Source organism: Marmota marmota, unplaced genomic scaffold, assembly GCF_001458135.2.
Source record: "Marmota marmota marmota unplaced genomic scaffold, marMar, whole genome shotgun sequence".
NCBI lineage: Eukaryota > Metazoa > Chordata > Mammalia > Rodentia > Sciuridae > Marmota > Marmota marmota.
This window is the reverse complement of record NW_026000272.1, coordinates 13,446,305-13,468,252: the sequence shown is the minus strand read 5'-3', so window position 1 is coordinate 13,468,252 and position 21,948 is coordinate 13,446,305. Positions and strand designations below refer to the sequence as shown.

At 38.9% G+C, this 21,948-nt stretch overlaps 2 protein-coding genes across 7 annotated transcripts in view; one reads left to right on the top strand and one right to left on the bottom strand.

Annotated features, from left to right (window-relative positions):
- The window catches only part of Arhgef6 (Rac/Cdc42 guanine nucleotide exchange factor 6), a 105,846-nt gene that overhangs the window by 74,996 nt on the left and 8,902 nt on the right, over nucleotides 1-21,948 (bottom strand). For 4 of the 5 annotated variants that reach the window (XM_048797020.1, XM_048797021.1, XM_048797022.1 and 1 more), the window contains exon 3: nucleotides 2,023-2,107. In XM_048797020.1, coding sequence (XP_048652977.1) covers nucleotides 2,023-2,107 — 85 coding nt within the window. Of the gene's footprint in view, nucleotides 1-2,022; nucleotides 2,108-21,912; nucleotides 21,943-21,948 lie in introns of those variants that run through there. The other variant, XM_015498034.2, reaches the window with a different exon arrangement.
- LOC125614349 (putative protein TPRXL) overlaps nucleotides 21,384-21,948 on the top strand; it is a 1,945-nt gene continuing 1,380 nt past the window's right edge. For both annotated transcript variants that reach the window (XR_007344953.1, XM_048797023.1), the window contains exon 1: nucleotides 21,384-21,756. Coding sequence is in view for 1 of the 2 variants with exons in the window: in XM_048797023.1 (XP_048652980.1) it covers nucleotides 21,544-21,756 (213 nt within the window). In the remaining variant the exon portion in view is untranslated. The remainder of the gene's footprint in view (nucleotides 21,757-21,948) is intronic.

Sequence of the window (21,948 nt, the reverse complement as noted above, 5' to 3'; positions counted from 1 at the left end):
TGGTGGCCAACTTCTTGTTCTCAACCTTACTGGCCATTGCTCTCCAGTAGAATGAAAAGCAGCGACAGAACCACATTTTCTCTTAACCCATTCCCTACAACTCTTCCTTCCTGAACCAGTTGCAACTATATGCCCTGTTATCCAAGGCAGAACTATATCGGGTACCAAACAGCTGTTTGTGGCTCTTATTACTTTGAAATATTTTAAATTTCTCGCCCTGTTTTCTGGCCCATAACTCAGTGGCTCTTTCTTACATGTAAGGATTTATGTGGCACATACAATCTAAAATCTCCCTAGTGTGCCGTGGGAAGAGTGGAGAATGAGAATAAGAAAGAGTGTGTGTCTGAGACAGATGCGATCTTGATACTAGAATAATTTGTTGTTTAAAATCAAACTCAGGAGTCTTCTCTTCCTTGAAACCTTGTGAAATTTGATCAGACCAAAGCTGAGTTGGATGTTTTCAGTATGCTGAAAGTGTACTAAAGAGAGAATCTGGCTTCTTGACAAATTCAAATGAGGGTTCTTTTCCTCTCCATTTATTTTTAAAAGATATAAACTGCAAAAGTCTAAAGCCCAAACATTCCCTAGGCGACAAGCTCAGTATCCAAGTAATTTCCTTGATGCCGTGGGTTTTAACTTTCACCTTGTATTTTTATAAATATCTGCGGCAAGGGAAGAGACTGTAAAACTTGCTAGGAGAGTTTGGCAAAGGAACATATAATTTGTGTGGCATAATGTTAGAATTATATGATCCTCCCTGCCCAGAACTGGATAGTTGTCATGTGTGTTAAATATAGTTACTTGAATTAGCTGTACTTTCTGCTATACGCCTTGCAATAGCTCAAATGCATTTTTTTTTCAAATAGCAAAAGAACAACTTTAAAGAAGTATTTTTCCATGTCTTGCTATTATATACAGCTCTTTTGACTAAAACTATAATTACTTGATAGCTTCCTAGATGTTCCATCTTATTTGGCACTTGATTATATTGTCTGTTCTTGCTCTCCAATTGTTTCTGCTGGGTAAGTTGAGTCTCCCTAAATAGATGGTAATTTTTCCAAGGGCAGGGGAACTATGTCTTCCACTTTCTTGGTAACACCTGGCAGTGCTGGGCACACAGCTTCTTGCCTCTCTAACAGTTTGAGCAGGAAGATTCAGATTTGAGTTCAAGGGCTCTCAAGTCAGTCAGGTATGAGTTTGAATTCTAATTCAGCCACTTTCTAGTTGGGCAACTGTGGACCTGACTTTCCTTATTGATAATAGGGACCTAATAATAATAATAATGACTATCCCCAGGTGTGTTTCAAACATGGAATAAGACCACTTAGGGCTCTTAGAACACGCTAGACCCAGGAAAAGGGTTCAAAGAATTTGAACTATGATTATTACTACCACTGTAGGTAAGACACTGTATCATAGAAGGAGTAAAATTCCACTCTTAAGTTTATCAACACTTTCCTCAAATTTACTAGGATTTATACTTAATAACCTCCAATGTAACGGATGGTAAACATTTAAACAAAAGATACTCTTAATTTACTAAAACCTTGAAGTTTCATTTCCAGTGCAAGGTTACTGAGGGGTTCCTTCAACATACACACAGACACAGGGAAGACTATGAGAAAAATGTGTTCCTAGTGTGGAAAGGGAAGTGATGGTTGTACTTGGTAAACTTTATTTTAAAAAGAGGGAACTGGTTTTTTTTTTTTTTTTTTTTTTTTTGTCTTGCTATACTGAGTTGACTATTCAAAAGTTTTGGAACAAAATTGGGTTTTCTTTGTTCCTATTATTGTACTAAGGGCATTAGAATACCTCTGTGATATGCATGTTTAAATATGGTGATAAGTATGTTTAAACCATGAAAAATTAAAGTACTTGATATTTGTTGGGGTTTATTTGGGGGCAAAAGGGGCAAATTTTCACCAATTAATCAATCCAGGGCACGGTTAACTCTTAGAACAATCAGAAACATATGGATTCAAAAATGTCACCCAGAACTCATAAATCACAAACTTTACTTACCTTCTGTTGCTTTGTTGACAGCTAAAAGAGTACTCAGAACCTTGGAGAAATTAACCCCTGAATAAAGGTCATCAGGATCAAATACCTATGAGCAAGAAACATTGAAACTGTAAGACATGATAAGTATTCAACTCAATGAACCAAACTGTGAAAAGGCCACTTCCTCCAGCTCTCGGAGGGAAAAAAAAATGTAAAAGCCAAGATGCAAACCTCTGTATACCTTTGGGAGAAATGAGAGCAGCAGCTGAGCTGCCTAATGACATGTGGCAGGCTATCAGTGAGTCACAGCAAAGCAGTAATGGGAAATGAGAGCCAAGCTGAGAAGGCAGCACCCACCCGGAAATGCACAGCACATACTCAGACCTGCTCTTTTGACCTAAACATATCAATATGCTCAGCCCAGTTACAGGAAGCTCGTGTGCCTGGGTTATAGTTAATGCCTATCACCTACAGAATGTCCTCAACCGTCCACAAATAAGCAGGTGGAGCCTTTTTGACACACTTTCATCTTTACAGTTTATTCTCTGTGTTCACTAGGGGCACTTTCTGAAGTGCATTTCTCTCTAATCCCCTTCCTCCCTAGTGCTGACTGCTGGATGCCAATTGCCTGGGATCCCAACTCCATGTTGCCAAACTTTCTGCCCAGGTCTTCCTTTTGCCCCCAGCCTCAGTTTTTGGATTCTACTGCTTCATCTTGCCCTTTGCAGTTCATCTTAGAACTGAGAGAATCAAACCTTTGCCTGGTGGAGCCTATGGGTTCTTCCCAGCCTTAGATGACTTTTCCAAATATAACCTCTGGCCTTCCTGATACCACTCATCTTTTAGCAACAAACTGTTAAGTAAATAGAAAATTTCACTTTCCCCATCACAATTACATGCTGATATGCTACTGTCCCTAGTGAAGACACCAATCACTTGTTATTGTTTTAAATACAGTTTAAAATTGTTAATTTTTCCATGTATTCAATATGTTAAAATGTATTGAGAGTGTCTGTCTTCTTTATAACAGTGAGGGTGAGACTTCTGATCCCTGACCTCTTGGTGGCCTGAAGTAGCCCTAAGAAGATGGATCTTCACCCCTCACCAAGTCTCAAGATTAAGAGATCAATATCTCGGGGAGGGAAATGAGATAGGGAATTAGGATAAAGAGAGAGATATACTGAATCTTAAAGGAAATATCCACAAGCCACTGAGATGCAGAAAACACACTTGTAAATCTTGAGCTTAAGGGACATGCCCTTGGTCCATGCCCTTGTAAAATGAGGGAAATGTGCAAGCAAAGGAAAAACTGGCACAAAATTGTGTAGCTCCACCCCACCTCCATCTCTTGTCCAGCCCCTAGCAACGACCTTCTGTAAATATTAACACCCCACACCAATGGGTTATCATCTCTCCCTCTGGAGATAGCCCACATTCTTGAGTGCATATTCCTTGCTTTACCCAAAAGGTATCTCTCTTGTGAGATTGTTCCCCCACCACATTGTCCCTTGAATGTGTATCTACTCTCCTAAATAAACCTCTGTTTTATGCCTTTAGGAAACAAATGTTGAGACTTCTTATAGTCTCTAACACATATGTTTGAAACTAGAAGCATTCTCAGGCACAGGCTCAATCTATTAATTGCTAGTTGACAGTGTAGAAATACAGACATGCTCCTTCTAAAAAACATCTCATTCCATAAAAAGTCTCTTGAAGAAAACAGATTACATAATTTTTCCCCAAATATGGTGATGAGAGTCAAATGTACCTTTTCAAATGGGACATGATTAATACTGATTTTGAAGGGTCTGTCTTCCCATTAGGTAGAGACACTTGTTCCATTTTTAATCTGCATATTTTCTGGGAGTCATGTCAAGATAATTTTTATCTTATTTTTGTACATATTCTTGAAGAATCAAACTTTGTTTCTAGAATGGAAATATGTAATATCCTTTTATTCACCAAGTCTGGGGGCAATATAGATTCATGCAAATGTGAGCCTACACAAGTCTGACTATTTTGGGATTCTACTATTCACCCAATCCATGAATGGTTTGGATTCAAAGTTAAATGACTGAAGAGCCCAACCGTACCTAAAAAGGAAACACTGCCAGACTTCTAATAAAAGGGTAGCATTAATATTACTAAAGAGTTAAATGACACTACAATCCAAATAATTTCTGACTGCTACAATATAAAATGAGAAGTTTTCCAAGAGCAAATTAAGAATTCTATTTTTGTCAAACCCTGGGTGAACAAGATGCAGTAAACTCTAGAAAGAGTATTCAGAACCCCAGAGGATTCCAGACATATTGAATTCCCTCAAAAGTGGTCAAGTAGGAAAGGGTTAATGACATCTATGCCAAACTAGTCACAAAGCAAAAAAATCACTTGTCTGTAGCTTATGATTCTCAAAGGCAGAATGAATATGTGTGTGTGCATGTAGATATATTCATTGGGTGGGTGTGGGGGAGGTGAGTAGAGTAAAATTATAACCAGAAGTAAATACTAGCAGAATAAGGTAGATAAGCAAAAACTGACAAAAATCTCCCCTTTTTGTTTTGCTTGCTCCTTATCCAGGTTAATTGACTGCCTATTCATGGAAATGTCAGAATTATTCATTTGTACTAATTTGAGAACAAACTGATCAGAAAATGAAATGTGCACCAACAAGAATCATTGCATCTGCTTGAGGGAAGTTGCCTGGACTGTGCAGTTCCCTTTTCAGAAAACCACAATATACTCAAGTCTATCCATGGGTACTGTTGCTCTCACTGCCAAGTCCATTCTATAGTACTAGGAACTATACAGGAAGGAACTGTAAGAGGCCACAAGGGACTGGTATGGAGAGAGAAAAGGCAAAGCCTCAACATTATTATTTCAAAGTAGTCAGAAGCTTAGATACAACTATGAATATCCTACACCACCCCACACCCTCCCAAGCTCCAAATTGAATAATATTAAAAATTCCACCCCAGATTTTTCTTCCATAAAGATCTATCCCCTACAAAATGGAAATATTATTTGGGAAAAAGCATACTTTCAGCTACTATCACTCATGTTTGCCTTAGTGGAAATGAGAGTGGGAGACCAAGTTTAGAGATGATGATGTGCAGAAAGACTGACAGCTCTGATGCTCAACTGGGAGAAAGCAAGGAAGAATCCCTCAATGTGGAGAGGTGTGAGAAAGGTATATTACAGTATAGACCACTTGCTTTGGCCTACTGCCACTCATACATACAAAATAGAGAACCAATTCCTCTATCTGTCTGAAAAGCAGTGGAATGTGTTAAAAGGTAAAGTATAGTCACATGTTTATGTTGTATGCGATTTTCCAAAGTCCTTTTCAAAGGAATTTTTCAAAGTTCCATCATGACAAACTTATGATGATACATACCCATCTTCTGGCATCTTGTGCAAGCCTCACTAGCCTGCTTAGCATCTCTGGTATGTAACTGAGTCCCAGAGTAGCTGAACTTTCTTTTTTTAATTATTTTTTTCTTATTTATATGTGTCAACAGAATTCATTACAATTCTTATTACACATATACAGCACAATTTTTCATATCTTTGGTTGTATACAAAGTATACTCACACCAATTCGTGTCTTCATACATGTACTTTGGATAATAATGTCCATCACATTCCACCATCATTTCTAACCCCATGCCCCCTCCCTTCCTCTCCCACCCCTCTACCCTATCTAGAGTTCGTATATTCCTCCCATGCTCCCCCTCCCTACCCCACTATGAATCAGCCTCCTTATATCAGAGAAGACATCCGGCATTTGGTTTTGGGGAATTGGCTAACTTCACTTAGCATTATCTTCTCTAACTCTGAACTTTCTTTTTTTTTTTTTGAATTTTAATATTTATTTATTTTTTTTTAGTTCTCGGCGGACACAACATCTTCGTTTGTATGTGGTGCTGAGGATCGAACCCGGGCCGCACGCATGCCAGGCGAGCGCGCTACCGCTTGAGCCACATCCCCAGCCCCTAACTCTGAACTTTCTTAACATCTATTCTGCACCAGAAATAAGCTAGTTAGTTCCAGTTAGATCTGTGAAGATCAGATAAACAGCAGGATTTCTGCCCCCCATTCATTTTACCACTACTGTGACGCCAACAAGAAAAAAAGGACTGCTTCTTAGATTACAGAGAGATAGTTTCAAAGTACCACTTTTGCAACAGAATGAGGCAAGATTCAACTGTAACAACAGCAAAAATATTTACACCACTCTGTGTAAGTAATAGGAGACACAGGGACTAAACTTCATTAAATATATTTTAAGCATTTATAAATTGCCAGCCTAGGGTTCAATCCTATATGAGCAGATATAGGATTGAAATATATATATATATATGTATATATGGACATTTTGCTTTTAAATGTTTATGTTTCCCCACACTTTTCCACTCTGGATATCCACAATGACAACAAAATCTATTTTCCGTCCACTAAACACCAGGTGCTAATTCTGAAATGTTGGGATCTGTCAGTACAAATTGAGCAGAAGTTAATATTTTTATGACTTTACAAGTAGATTCTTTTGGAGTAGCTTTCGGTTTCAACATATGTGCTATTTTAAGACACTGTCCCTAAACTGACAAAAGCAATGAAGCACATGAGAAGAAACTCCCCTGATCCCCTGTTCCATTCCCTCACTAATCTTATAGCTACCATTACTGACTTACTGTGCCCCTACCATGTGCCTAACACCATACTTGGAGATTACATATATATTGCTATGGTTGGATTGTTTGTACCCAGGCCCTACATTCTTACATTTAAACTTAATCCCATTTCTGATGATAATTGAAGTTGGGGTCGTTGGAAGCTGATTAGTTCATGAAGATGGAGCCCTCCTGAATGGGATCAGTGGCCTTATAAAAGGGATCCCAGAGAGCTGTCTTGCCCCCTCCACCAAGTGAGGACACAGTAAGCATGTCCTCACCAGACAGTGAATCTGCTACTAGTGCCTTGATTTTCAACTTCCCAGCCTCCAGAACCATGGGAAATATATTTCCATTGTTTATAAAGTATCCAGCTTATGGTATTTTGTTATAGCAGCAAAAATGGACTAAACTGTGTATTTTTTCATTGCATTTGGTTCTTCCAGAACTCCTGTACTAGGGGCACAATTATTTCCTTCATTTCTTAGGTGAACAATAAGACTTGGAGTAGTTAAGTCACAGAACAAGAAAGGGATGGAGCCAATAAAAACACACACATAAGTGCCCTGAGGGGTGCTGTAGCTCTGTGTGCACACTTTATGTTTCCGTGAAACAGAAAAACATGAAAAAGCAATTTGTGGATTTCTACGCAAAAATAAATCCCTTGCTGCTGTCAACACAAGCAGAACCTTCCTCATCTGGAGCAAGTTGGTTCAACCTGTAAAATGACTAATTCAACTAACTGTGGGGAAGAGAAAATCTTCCACATGCCTAGACTGTCTTGAAGGGGCTTTGCTTAATTCCTGTGCTGTCCTTCCGATTTCAGGGGACAGCTCTGACTAAGTAGGCACTTGGCCACTTTTTCCAGAAGTGGGGAAGAGCTACACAGTCCGTATTTTGTGAGTTGCTAATAGGGTGGGGTTCAACTTGTGGTTACAGGACCAAACTAAGTTAAGGCAAACAGGCCCAAGGTATCGGTCACATGCAGTGACATTCAGCCCCCAATTTCCTTGGTATTATGCTATGACTATCTAAGTCAACCAGTCACAGCACTCCAGCCACATCCTGGTTAAGAAAGGAAGTCATACTTTATTCTCACTCAGAACTAGTAATGCCTTTAATGTCATCTTAGCTTCAGTAATACCCAATCAACTTCCATTAAAGATAACTTATGGTTTGGGGTGATCACAGAAGATTCCATCACTCAACTTTAAGAAATTTAATCAACTGAAAAGCAAGTGATTCAGTGGGACCACAAGGATATACAACTTATGTTTTAAAAAAATGATTCCAAATATTTAAGAACATTTCAGCTCTTCCTTATTTTTCTTACTCTTATTGAACAAAATCTTTGTTGCTGTTGTTGTTGTTATTGTTGTTTTGTTCATGTGGTACTAAACATGGAACCCATGGGTGATTTGCCACTGTGTTCCATCCCCAGACCTTTTGATTTTTTGTTTTGAGATAGGGTCTCCCTAAGTTTCTGAGGCTGATCTCAAACTTGCTGTCCTCCTGCTTCAGCCTCCCAGAGTAGCTGGGATTACAGGTACGTGCCACCATACCCAGCTTACTGAACAAAATTTTAAATTGACTTAGATTATAAATAAATCCTCAGAGCTGAGCACCTGAACCCTTGAACTTTGGAGGAAAAATCATTACATAGTGAGATAGAGCAATCAAATCTGAGATGCTTAGTCATATCTCACTGGGTAATACTGCGCCTGGCTCTGGGAACTTGACCTGGGATGCTTTCACATAGCTCCTACTAATAGCAGTCACAAAGTCAGTAAAAATAATGTTCTTAGTTCAGAAACTTGATTCATTGCCCACTGGCATTCCACTTAATAGAATACAGTGGATGGCATTTGTACCCTGCCTGGTTTTAAATAATAACTCTTCCTAATGATGTGGAACAAACTTAAGAGACCAAAGTCTACACTCTACTTTTGTTTTCTCCATTTCTCTATGTATCAGAAATTTAGAGAACAAGATCTGACTTGTGTACTATAGCTGCAGCAACTGAGGTATATTGGAAAGAAAACTGATGTTGGGGGTCAGAAAACCCTGATCCCAATCCTAGGTTTGTCACTCCTGAGCAGTTATAAGGACATTAGGGAGGCAGCACTACTTTTCTGTGGCTTTCCCATCTGAAAATTGAGAGGTATCTTTGACTTAAGGAAGTCAATGAGAGGCCTGAAGGTGCATCTTTGAATAAGAGCTCTCAAAGGCAGCAGCTTAGCTGGGTCTCCTGGGTCCAAAATCTGGTCTTCAATCCTCAAGGATCTTGAGAACGGCATTACACTAGCCAAGTTCACCAAAGACCAACACATAAACCAAAATGCCAATTTCTTAATTTTGGATAAAATGAACTACTAAGAGGACTGGGTACTCTCATTTCATGGCCAGGCATTCTCTCTCCATACATAAATCCACCTGGTAAGCCAAGTTATAATTATAAATGGGTTGGATAGTGTAGAATGAGAACAAGAGAGTCTTGGGTATTATAGACTGAGATAATTATTATCTCTTTATAAATTGATGTTTCAAATGTCATTTTAAAATGACCTATTTATAAATTCTACCTCTATCTTGCTGCCAAGAGGCATTTGGACTTCGATTGTGGACAGTTTAAACCATCTATGTTATTTTGTCTCTATGAATTTCTATAATTATTTTATGTAACTAATATGGGCTTCTGAATGACTTGAACCTCATATAATTCGGAGCAAGGAAGTTCAGTTCCATAGAGCTCCTGTGGTAGGAGCCAAGATGTGAGCTTAATCCCTCACTGTTTACTCCCCATTTTAAAGTTACCAAATCTACTTCCTGCCCCCTACCCCCGTCACTGTAACACACCTTATGACTTCCATTCTTCTGTTAGCACTCCTTTAGGGGAAATTCAGCTTTCTCCACAATAGAGATTTATCTTCAGTTGACTATTAAGTGTTCATGAAAGAGGAAGATGAATGAGGAATAAAATAGACACGTTGGTCTAAAAGGAGAGATCACAAAAGAACAACTGATTTAGGATAATCTCACCAAAAAGAGAGTAGGCATGAAGGAAAGGAAAAGATGAAATCTTTCTTGTCAGTAGTGCTTGCCAAGCCAAGGTCAAGAAGCAGAGGGCTTAAAACCAGCTGACTTTCAGCCAGCCAACCAGTGTGGCTTGCCCCTGCCCCTCCTCCCATTATCCTGTCACCACAGCCCTTGCAGGAGCCACACTGGCTGCCAGTTTTAAAGGATGGGGGTGGATGAGTGATACCTCAGCTGCTGGAGTGTCTGTATACCAGAGTGGGGGTACCCTCCCAACACCCCCCTATTCCTTCAGAGAAAGGGACTGACTTCCTAGTGTTCCAAATTGGAATGCAGAACACATTTTCCCAGAGACATAGCATCACACCTGTCACTTAGTCTCTGTTAGTTCTATAGTTTAGTGACATTAAGTATTAAACAGGCTGTTGTGGGCCAACCAAAAAACATAATCATCATGTAGAACCTTGTTTCTACAGGGAAACATTTTCTGTGTTCCCAACAGTAACTCACAAATAAATTGTTGTTGGAAAATAATCCATTTTCATTTTGAAGAGTGCTCGGATATGTGTTTCCAATCAATGGCCAATATCTTTTAGGGTTTTTTTTCCCCTTGTCCTTTTATATAACAGATGAACAAATGCCCTAGACACTCGTAGTACTATTTATTTTAGAACTCTCCTTGATTAAAGAACCAGGCAAATATATGAAGACTAGGAGAATATTCTCAAAAATGTCAGTAGTTAAAAGTAACTGCGTGAAGCAGGCGTGGTGGCGCATGCCTGTAATCCTAGCAGCTTGGGAGGCTGAGGCAGGAGGATCGTGAGTTCAAAGCCAGCCTCAGCAAGTAGAGAGGCCCTAAGCAACTTAGTGAGACCCTGTCTCTAAATAAAATACAACATAGGGCTGGGGATGTGGCTCAGTGGCTAAGTGCCCCTGGGTTCAATCCCCAGTACAAAAAAAAAAAAAACTGCCTGGGGCTGGGGTTGTATCTCAGTGGTAGAGAGATACAGCTCTTGTATAACACATGAAAGGCACTGTGTTTCATCCTCAGTACCACATAAAAATAAAGATATTGTGTCCATCTACAACTAAAAAAAATTTTTTTAAAGTAACTACCTCTGGGGCTGGGGTTGTACCTCAGTGGTAGAGCGCTTGCCTCGCATATGTGAGGTACTGGGTTCGATTCTCAGCTAAATAAATAAATAAACAAACAAATACCCATTAATAACTAATAATTTTTTTAAAAAAGTAACTACCTCTGCAATTGTCCAGGCAGCTAGGGAAGATGCTTACCTACAAAGAGAGGGCTCCCTCAGCCCCTGATTTCCTAGAAGTTTTTGATGGTTTTGGGTTGGAGCCCTAGAACCTAGTAGAAGAAATTACTTAGGTAATCCAGGTACAGGAGAGACAGATGGTAAATGAGTTCTGCACAAAGATCAGGGAGAGACAAGGGCCACAAGCAAAGGCACTGTACTGTTGCAGGTTGCTTTAAGTAGCAGTTCCTCTGGTAGTTTCTATCAAGTCTTCCACTGACCTACCTTTACATTTTTTTCTTCTGAACAGCTCCAGCCTGCTGTGCTGCTGCACACTTGAGCCCTCAATGATCTACCAGCATAAAAATCTTTATTTAGTCTCTGTGTGTTAAGATTCTTGGATTTCCAAGAAGGAGGTGGGTTCTTTGAAGTCCAAATTTCCCTGCACTCCTGACCTAATACTCAACATATATGAAATACTTAATAAATAATTATTCACTGGTTGATCAACAGGGTGCTCTCTCAAAGAGACTTATGGGTACATTACGCCTAAAATTTAATGCCACCAGTATAATTTTTGTTCACCTCTGTATATTCACTTTGTAGAAGAGTTCCTATAACATGGTAGGAACTCAATCAACATTTGATTAATTAATGAACGTGTAGATGCTCTTGTTAATAGATAATAATTGAAGAAAAAGAATTTCTGGAAGTAAAATAAACTCAGAAAGAAAAAATAATTAGGAAAAAAAATATCAATATCCATGCAACTTTTCAGGAAATGTCTATTACATAAAACGAGATAAATCTGTTCCCATCTACAAAACTAAGCTCCGTGACTGTGAGGTGACCAAAGGTGCTTCCATCTCCATGGTCGGAGATTTTTTTAAGTCATGTACCAAGTATAGACAATGTCCACAATAGCTTGCCTGTCCCAGGCAATAGAAGTTCCTTTCAATCCCACCACAAACACTGTGAACTAAGTATTATGATGAAGGAAACAGGAAAGAACTGTGGAATTTTGCTGCTTTGCTGAAATTGGCTGTATTTTTTAAACTTTTATTACAAAATAGAATAAATAACAAATACTACAAGCTACACTCGCCTGTCTATACCGTGCTCTAAAACCAGCTCCAAGTTACAGCCAGAGCACAGTAGGGAGTGACAAAATATCTCACCAGAAGCAAGAAGGGGTAACAAACAATTTAAAAGACTATAAAGCACATGCCCAAAGTCTTTCTAACACCAGCTAATTTGGGAAAGAAGGATGTTGTACCAAAGTTACTATCATTTTCTTTCTTTCTTTAGAGATCACCTTCAGTAATTCATTTGGGAAAGACTTTTGGCACTCCATGCTTTTATCTCTGTGTGAGTTACTTTTTCAAAAGCATGTCATTGTCAGGAACTGGAGATATAACTCAGGGATAGAGCACTTGTCTAGCATGCACAAAACCTTGGATTTGATCCTCAACACCACCATAAGAAGAAAAAAAAACAGATGTCAAGTATGTCATTTTCAGAGACACCAATTGATGTCTAACAGACATCAATTAATTGATGAATTGATAAATCAATTTTGCTACATCTTTTTAGAATCTGGATTTGCACCTCAGAAACAATCCAAACACTGTGAGGTGGATATTCAGGAGCTCAGATATGAGAGACATCAGGAATGGTGCTTTCTGTTAGCACTCACGTCGCAAAGCACAGAAATTCTATGCAGCAAAAAAGGAATGTGACCCAGCCTACAACTACTTACAAGATGAAGTCTACCCTCTTCAGGCTAGCATCCAAATTTCTTCTCAAGCTGACTCCAACCTAGCACATCATTTTTCACTGTGTTCTCCTTGTATTCCCCTGAATATTTCATTTGCTTTGCTGTGCTTCTCTGTAATATTTATACTTCTCCTTCTGAAAGTTCCCTCAACTATCTGAATCTGAGCTCTTCATCAGAGACCATCCCAAATCACTCCCATCAGTTGGGTTTTCTCCAACCACTACTCCTCTGTTTACAACGGGCCTCCCTATTTCTGAACTCCTCTTGCATTTGGGCTTTAGACTCTGGATCCCCTAGCTTAGACACCCAGCTGTACATGGCTATACCCTGTTAATTTCCACTCTTTCATACATTCACAGGCAGAAGCCCACCTGGTACTCACTGTCTAGATGGTGAATATCAGTCTTTCCTCCCAATCTAAAATTCAGATTATCCTGAAACACCTGTCCTTTTGGCATGCCTTTCCCCAAAGGAAAGAAAAAGGAAAAACCTTTTTTTCCCTTGTGGAATTGGATAAATCATGGTTCATATAGTTTCCATCACTTGCTAAAATAAATTATTCTTTTAAAAGAATATGATTGAGTGAAGTGAAGAATGCTGACAGAGCACCTACCTCACCAAAAGAAAGTGAGGTTGCTGACTGGATCACTTTGGAGAAAGCCACAGCTTAGGGAGGTTGCGTTCAAAGCTCACAACTTGAAAGCTCAGTGAAATCAAAAGACTTTGGGTAATATAAGAAATAAGAAGCAGCCTGTGGACTGGAAAAGTAGAGAAGAGCTTCCATATGAACCATGCTACCTAACCTCTCAAACCTTATTATTTTAATTTTATAAAAAACATGAAATAGGTACATTAGTTTGGCATAGAGACTCTGAGTAATGCTATGTTAGGGGAGCCCTGGCTTTATTTTTATTCTTTCTTTTTTATACTTTCTGTTTATACTTTCTTTTATCCACTAAAGAGTCATTTCTATGAATAAAAGTCAACTCTTGATCATCTATATGTAGGCTGATATCTCAAAGAGAATTTCTAAAAATTCATTTCTATTCCAAAATCTACTTATTATGTATTCAACAAATATTTACTGAACACCTGATACATGCCAGGCACTAATAAATAAACTCATTTTAAGAGAAAAAAATCCAGCTGGGTGCGGTGGCGCAGGCCTGTAATCCCAGTGGCTCAGGAGGCTGAGACAGGAGGATCACGAGTTCACTAAACTGCCTCAGCAATTTAGTGAGGTCCTAGGCAACTCGGCCAGACCCTGTCTCTAAATAAAATACAAAATAGGGCTGGGGATGTGGCTCAGTAGTTGAGTGCCCCTGAGTTCAATCTCTGGTACTCAAAAAAAAAAATACAAAACTGAAAGACAGTATATAAAATCCAGCAAATGAAGAAGTCACCCACAAGTATACCAACCCTTAAACTATTGTTTTCCATTCTGCTCATTGTCCTTCTTTTTAATCCCAAAACAATATTTTCCCCAATATACAACATATTCCCATATGCCTCCAGAGAAGGCAAACTGATTAAATTACAATGTAGATGCTTATACTATCACAATGCATAATTTCCCCACAAAAGATGTTCAATTTCTTTTGCAAATAAAATATTGTGTTTTTTTGGTGTGTATACCTTTCTCAGAAACTATTAGTAAATATCCCCATTTTGCTGTAGACCAAGACATGAGGAACAGACAAATTATAAAACAAAATACTTCTTAGTGTTCAGGCCTGCTTCACAGGCAGGCTCTTCATAAAAGATATTAGGATCTTGACACCTTAAAGTTGCCTCTTAAAATAATGTCCACACTTCCAGAGAGTAGGAAAATGCCTTTGTTATTGTCGAGGGTGAGACAAATGCTTCGTAACAGTTTTACTTGCTGCTTTGCAAACTGCTGCATTTCATCTCACCTTAATTTAATTCTTTCTTTTCCCTATTGTCCTATTCAATCCCTCAATTGACATGTCTGATCTCTGTAATAATATTCAAGTCCCCAAGAAAATATAAAACTGGGATTTTACTCTATTTGTCTAAGCAGAACTTAATTAGGAAGGTAAATCTTCTGCCAGAAGTCAAACAGAAATGAGGTGTGACTCTATGCTGTTTTGGATGATCCATATCTCTGAACCCATACACTTCTTTGTGTGGTAGGGTACAGTTTGCCAGGATCTGACAAAGCCTGGAGCTAATCAGACAGAAGTCTGGCAGTGTCTTTCTTCCAGATGACAGCAAAGGAAACAGCAATGTCCAAGTTGAAATTCAGATAGGGAGAGCTGCAAATATTCTTTTCTCACATTCTTTTAGTTTACATGTAGACTAGAAAAGAATGAAAAGCTTTCCTGATTTTTCAACTCTGGACTCAGGGGAGGTCACCCCCTCTAAAATGTTGGTAAACAAGGGCCCCAAGAAACTGGCAAATGCCTTCACACTTCAGTCATTAGCAATTCAAAAAGCAGACCTTGCATATTTTTTGTAGTAACCCCAAATATATGCACACTAATTGCTGTGCATACCTTATGCTGTGTGCTGCCAATGCAGCATTACCTCTTAGACTGATCTTGGTGGCCACCTCAGTGACACATATGACCAAATTACAATGGAGTTGGAATAGAGAATAGCTGGCCAAGATTGTGTGGTTTTAATAAAGGGACATATTGTGCTCTGTTGCCCCCAGAAACAGTCTGGATTAAAGTCAGCATTAAAACCAACTTACAGAGAGTTTAATTTAAAACAAAATAATTTACATCTCCAGTTAGGAAGATTCCATTGACCAAATTTTCTAACAAAATGCTTTCCTTTTCTTATGTATTTGGTACATTCAACTCAATTCAGAAACATCGTATTTCCTTTTTAGAAATTATATTATATACTGTTATTTTTTTTTCAAATGGGATCCATTGATACTGATTTCCCCTCAGCTATGCTCAATTCAACAGGTTTATTACTTATTTCCTGAATGCAAGGGGGGAATGTTTCTGTCAGTAATCACCAAAAAGAAAAGATGATTCATTTAATTGTTTAATTTAACCAAAACATTGAGCATGTTTCTCTGGGGTGTATTTTAAATTTCTGAGATATTTTAATTATAAAATACATAAAACTGTTTTAAAAGACACACAAAAAGGTGAAACTACTTCATCTGGGTAAACATGAGAAGCTGCAAATTATTCTTTTCTCACATTCTTTTAGTTTATGTGTAGACTAGAAAAGAATGAAAAGCTTTCCTGATTTTTCAACTCCAAAAGGAATCCGTCCAAACTGTTTCTATTATTAGAACACAAAATGGTAGCTAAAGAAGTTACTGTGGTTAACAACTGAATAATTCATAGTCTCTGAAGAGTTCAGTTGCTTTGTCTTCTCCAGTTCCCCTTTACAACTGGATTCCCAAACATTTCTAGTCCTGACTTGTTATAAAGGAAACCATATACAAATTGGTTTCATCAGTTAAAAAATTGACTCTGCTAAGCATTGAGAACAACACAATAAGCAGAAAAGAGAACAAGAACCGTTATAACCAGGTCTTAAAGCTCCTTAAGATTATGCATCTATTGTCTAAAACTACAATTTAAATTCCAACCTGTGTCCATGGACATCACTGGAATTTCCAATATCACTGAAATTTACACTTACTGTAGTCGTCCAAATAAATACACAGATTAAATATTATATTTAAATGATTTTTAAAATATTTCAAAACACTCTAAATTCAAATTGTTTTCTATGATGAAAGGCACTGAGAATTTCAAGTTCAGGAAAATAAAAAGATACTTCAGGGCTGAAGCTGCAGCTCAGTGGTAGAGTGTTTGCCTGGCATGTGTGAGGCACTGGGTTTGATCCTCAGCACCACATAAAAATAAACAAATAAAATAAGGCATTCTGTCCATCTATAACTACAAAAAAATTAAATTGTAATTATAGATGTATAGCATCCCTTTATTTTATTTACTTATTTTTGTATGTGGTGTTAAGGATTGAACCCAGTGCCTCACCCATGCTAGGCAAGTGTTCTGCCACTGAGCCCCAGCCACAGCCCCTCCAAAAAAATTTTTCAAAAGAAAAAAGATTCTTCAGGTTGTGGCTCAGCGGTAGAGCACTTGCCTAGCATGTGTGAGGCCCTGGGTTCGATCCTCAGCACCACATAAAAATAAATAAATAAATGTATTGTGTCCAACTACAACTAAAAAATAAATATTCAAAAAAGGTACTTCAATTAGTGAAAGAAAGATGCTTATGATATTGAGAGGATTATTTTTGCTGCTGAGCATGAGAACAGGAGCCAAGCCCATGATCACTATTCATCTAAAACACCCAGAAACATTCAACTTTGTTTTTCTTTCTGAAGAGGTGTATTAAGTATTCAAAAATAAGTGGGGCTTTCACCTTTGACTTTAGTTTTTAAACCATTTTTCCAAAAACAAGTAACCTCTGCCAAAATAGTACATGGATCTGAGACACAAGATGGCTGGATCTTTGTTTTCTTATTTCAAGCTTCACCCCTGTCTAAAATTGCAATGTAACTAATGTAAAATCTCAGAACCCTTAGAGAGCCCACAGTTTATCCTTCTCTGCATTCAATTTGTTTAAATGTGAAGATTTCAAGAGGAAATTATTCTAAAAAGCAAAGACTCAGTTATTAAACAGAGTTAGCTTAACATAACTGAATTAAGTAAACATTTTTTTGATAATGCAATACCATTTATGAACACCAGTCTACTAAAGTACATGAAAATTCCAGTTAGGAACTAGCTTTCATTGAGAGTTTACTTAGTGTCGGGCACCGTACTAGGTGCATTACTTGCTTTCTCATTTAACTCTAGAGGTAGCAACATACCTTATAAATGGTATTCCCTACCAATACCACCTAGGAGATTAGCATATACTACTAAGTGGTTTTTTTTTTTTTAGAGAGAATTTTTTTTTAATATTTATTTTTTAGTTTTTGGCGGACACAACATCTTTGTTTGTATGTGGTGCTGAGGATCGAACCCGGGCCGCGCGCATGCCAGGCGAGTGCGCTACCGCTTGAGCCACATCCCCAGCCCACTACTAAGTGGTTGATCCAGGTCAGTTCAAGTCCAAAGCTCAAGATTTCAGACTGTACTACTGTACTACTTTTCAAAGGAAAATAAAAACAAGTTACCCTAACCAGAAATCAAACTCAGACCAAAGCAAGGAAAGGGAAAAGCTCTTGCCATTAGACCTACACAGATTATGCCTGACCCCACACTAAAGGGCCTCGGGTAGTTATACGTGTTTGTGGGTCTGCTTTTTTGGGGGGAGGGTACTGGGCATTGAACCCAGGGGTACTTAACCACTGAGCCACATCCCCAGCTCTTTTTATGTTTTATATAGAGACAAGGTCTCACTGAATTGCTTAAGGCCTCATTAAGTTGCTGAGGGTGGCTTTGAATTCATGATCCTCCTGCCTCAGCCTCCCAAGCCACTGGAATTACAGGTGTGCACCATCATGCCTAGCTCTATCTATTTAGATGCTGTGTTCCAGTTTACAAAGTGCTTCCACATACCTTACTTCATCTCATCTAAGTTTCTATTTCTAATCAGCTTTAAGATGAACAACCAGGGTACCCATAATGCTAACATGTTTAGATAAGTTAAAACAATCAAGCTGTGAGTGAGGACCTGAGGCATTTTCCTAGGAATAAAGTACATAAGTCTTGGTGCAAAGATAGGACTTCTTTCCAGCCCAGATCCTCTCCAACTACTCAGTCTTTCTATTGATGAAGCATTTACTCTGCACCTCTATGTGCCATGTTCTATCCTGGGTGCTAGCGTTATAAGGATGACCAAACTTTGGTTCCTGCTTTGAGAAGGTCTAAGACTAGCATATAGGTGTGTTTAATATGACCAAAATCAGAGTGGATGAATAGAGTGAGGGTAGCTTGGAAAAAGCAATTATGGGGAAATTGATGCAAGCTGTGTAATTTAGCAAAGAAGATAATCTAGAAGATCTGAGGTTGAAAAGGAGGCTACTATCTCATTTATGGTTCTCAGCCAGGTGGTAGATGTTTGAGGTGGTCACACTGCTGAACTCTGCATAAACCAGGGAATTGGTTCTCAACTCTGGATACACATAAGAATCACTTGTGGAGCTTTAAAAAATATAACCACAGGGCTTGATCCTTTTGGAAAACTGTTGGGGAGTACCAACTAAAGCTGAATGTTATATTCCCTAGGACCCAGATTATAAATTCAACAGAAATATGGGTATATGTTCTTCAGGAAACACCCACAAGGATATTCATGACAGCATCATTCATAGCAACCAAAAACTGGAAATGACTTAGATATCCATCAACAAGTAAATGGAAAAACAAAATATGGTAGGTCCATGCAATTAAATACTACTCAGCCATCAAAAAGGATGAACCACTATTATCTTCAATAACATGGGTTGCTAGTACAATTATTCTTAGTAGTAGAAACCTTATACAAATGAGTACATACTGTTTGATTCTACTCATATAAAATAAAATAGAAAAAATAAATTTATTGTTTTAGAATTCAGGGTGGTAGTGCCCCTTAAGGAGAGATAGTGACTGGGAAGGGGTATGAGGTTGGCTCTGGGTGTCTGTACTGGTCTGTTTCTTAATTGGGGTGCAGATTATATAGTGTATTCAGTTCATGAGTATTCATCAAACTAAATACTTAGGATTTGTGCAATTTCCTGAATGTATTTTATATTTCAATATAAAGTTGACTTAAACATTTTTAAGAATATTTTTAGTTATAGATGGACACAATACCTTTATTTTATTTGTTTATTTATTTTTATGTGATGCTGAGTATTGAACCCAGTGCGCCTCACATGTGCCAGGCAAGTGCTCCACCACTGAGCCACAACCCCAGCCGTGACTTAAACATTTTTTTAAAAAAGAAACACCAATACCTAGGCCTTACTGTAGGCCAGTTAACTCAGAATCTGTGGGTGATTGGACTCAAAGATTTGTCTTTGTTTAAAAAAAAAAAAAAGCATCCCAGATGACTCTAATGTATCATCATATCTGAAAACCAAGGGGCTAGTTGGTTCCTGGATTTGTAAACAGCTCCTTGGAGGCAGCAGCCCAGCACATGATAAAAGAAATGAGCTCTGGAATAAGGTACATCAGTGAACCACATGAGTGGCTCTGCTTTGGGCTGGCAATGTGAAGCTTTTGTCTGGATCATGCTCAAACCTCAGTCTCGGCCACTGTATAATGTTTGCAATGCCACCTGCCTCCCAGGATTGTTGTGAGGACTAAATAAGATAATATACTTAGAGCACCTATCACAGTGCCTGCAACATAGTAGGTGCTGGAGAAATGGTAGATATTCAACTCCTTTTCATCCTTTGCATCTGAGTTGCTAAGCACAGTGGTGAACATATTGCCCTAAATGAACAAAAACTCATGCTCCCGGGTTTCTCCTCCTGAATGAATTTCTAAAGATTGAAGAAATACTATAGTTGGAATAATGATGCCAAATGAATATTGGAAATTTCTGGACCCTGGGCACTCACTCTGTTCAGCACCTACTATCCCTGAGTGTGATTGGAGAGGAGGCAGATCATAGATAAATACAAATCACAGACCTTCTTTGGAAGACTTCGCCCCTGTGTTCACCTCTAAGAAAGTGCGAGTCAAGATGAGGCCAAAATGTGAGTTGGCAAAAAGAATAGAAAAAAAAAACCTAGTAATCCAGAAGACATACTATTCATAAAATGACAAATGAACACTTTTGTACAAAATGTCATGCTTTCGCAAAAACAAACAAAACAAAATCTGGGCTGAAAACAGGAGATCCAGGTTAGAGTTTTGACTCTAGCAATAATAAGTTGTATGACTTTGGATAACCAAACTTTTCTGTTTGTCAAATGAAAGTAATGCCATCTCCCCTACATCCTTTATAAGGACCCAATGAGTTTGAGATAAGTAAAAGGCATTCAAAAATTAAGCTCCAAAGAAATGCAAGATGAGAATACTAGCTGGAAATTTACTTTGCTCAAAACTCCAATCATCTCCCCCAGCACCCCAGACTGAGACAGACACTCTTGTTTTAACTACTCTGAGCACACCCAGGAGCTACACCGGCCTGAGCTCACTTATGTAAGAAGGGACTGCAGCACTGCCTGGCATGTAGCATAATACTTTGCTTAATAGAATTCCTTGAAAATGTGAAGTCCAAGGACATGCCTAGGCTGTATATTTTGGAAAGAGGTACTCTCAGTCACAGAACACCAAACTGTGGCTGGAGAAAATGATGTCATCCAAGATCCTCTTACCATGGCCAATGTCAAAATTAAGATAGGAAGTTCAAGGACAAACTGTAGGTTTTCCAAACAAATATAAATTAGAAAAGCAGTTTAGATCCAAAATTCTGTCTTAAAATTTATGAATACTTTACAAAACATCAAGTGAAATTCATCCTATTCTGTAAGGTTCTTTTGGTTGTTGTTTATGTGAAGGTTTTGACAAAAATATACCTTAGTTGTATAGGAAAATATATTCCCTGACTGTATTTTTACTCCCTCTACACATTAAGAAAAGGGGGAAATTTTCATTGAGTCTCCCCTATATCTAAAAACAATGCCAAACCGAAAATAAAAATGTTTTAAGAGACAGATAAACTTGAGGGCTCGCCACTCTGGAGCTAAGACATGTAATAGCTCAAATACCTGTTGGGTTCCTAAATGTCTAGAAAATGAAAACTCGAAATTAACCATGAACACTAGGAAATACCTTGTTCGGTACAGGGCTTTCCCATCCACAAACCATTTCTGCGACAGACCAGTGTAAAACATCCCCAAATGTACGGATGCCTGGGGTTGGGAGGGCATCAAATTAGTAGCAGAAATAGTACTGTTGACTCTTGCTCTGGTTCCGGGGGAAAGAAAGAATCCGGTCTGATGCAAACCCTGAGGCCAGAGCTAGACAACTCGCCCCTAAGTTTGGCGCGTCCTAGCTCGGCGCCCTCGGCCCCCACTCCCTCACTTTCGCGGCACCCAGGATCCCAGTGCACGGTGAGGCCCTGGCAGGGAACAGACCCCGCGGCTGGGGCTGGGAACCCTGGCAATTGGGGAGGAAGGGCGGCTCCTCTCTAACCGGTTCCTTCGGCACCCAGCCCCCGGCCCTCACGCGCTCCCCTACCCCTGACCCCTTGCCCCCGGGCAGGTCACCTGGCTCGGCCGCTGCCCGCCTGTCCTCCAGCTGCT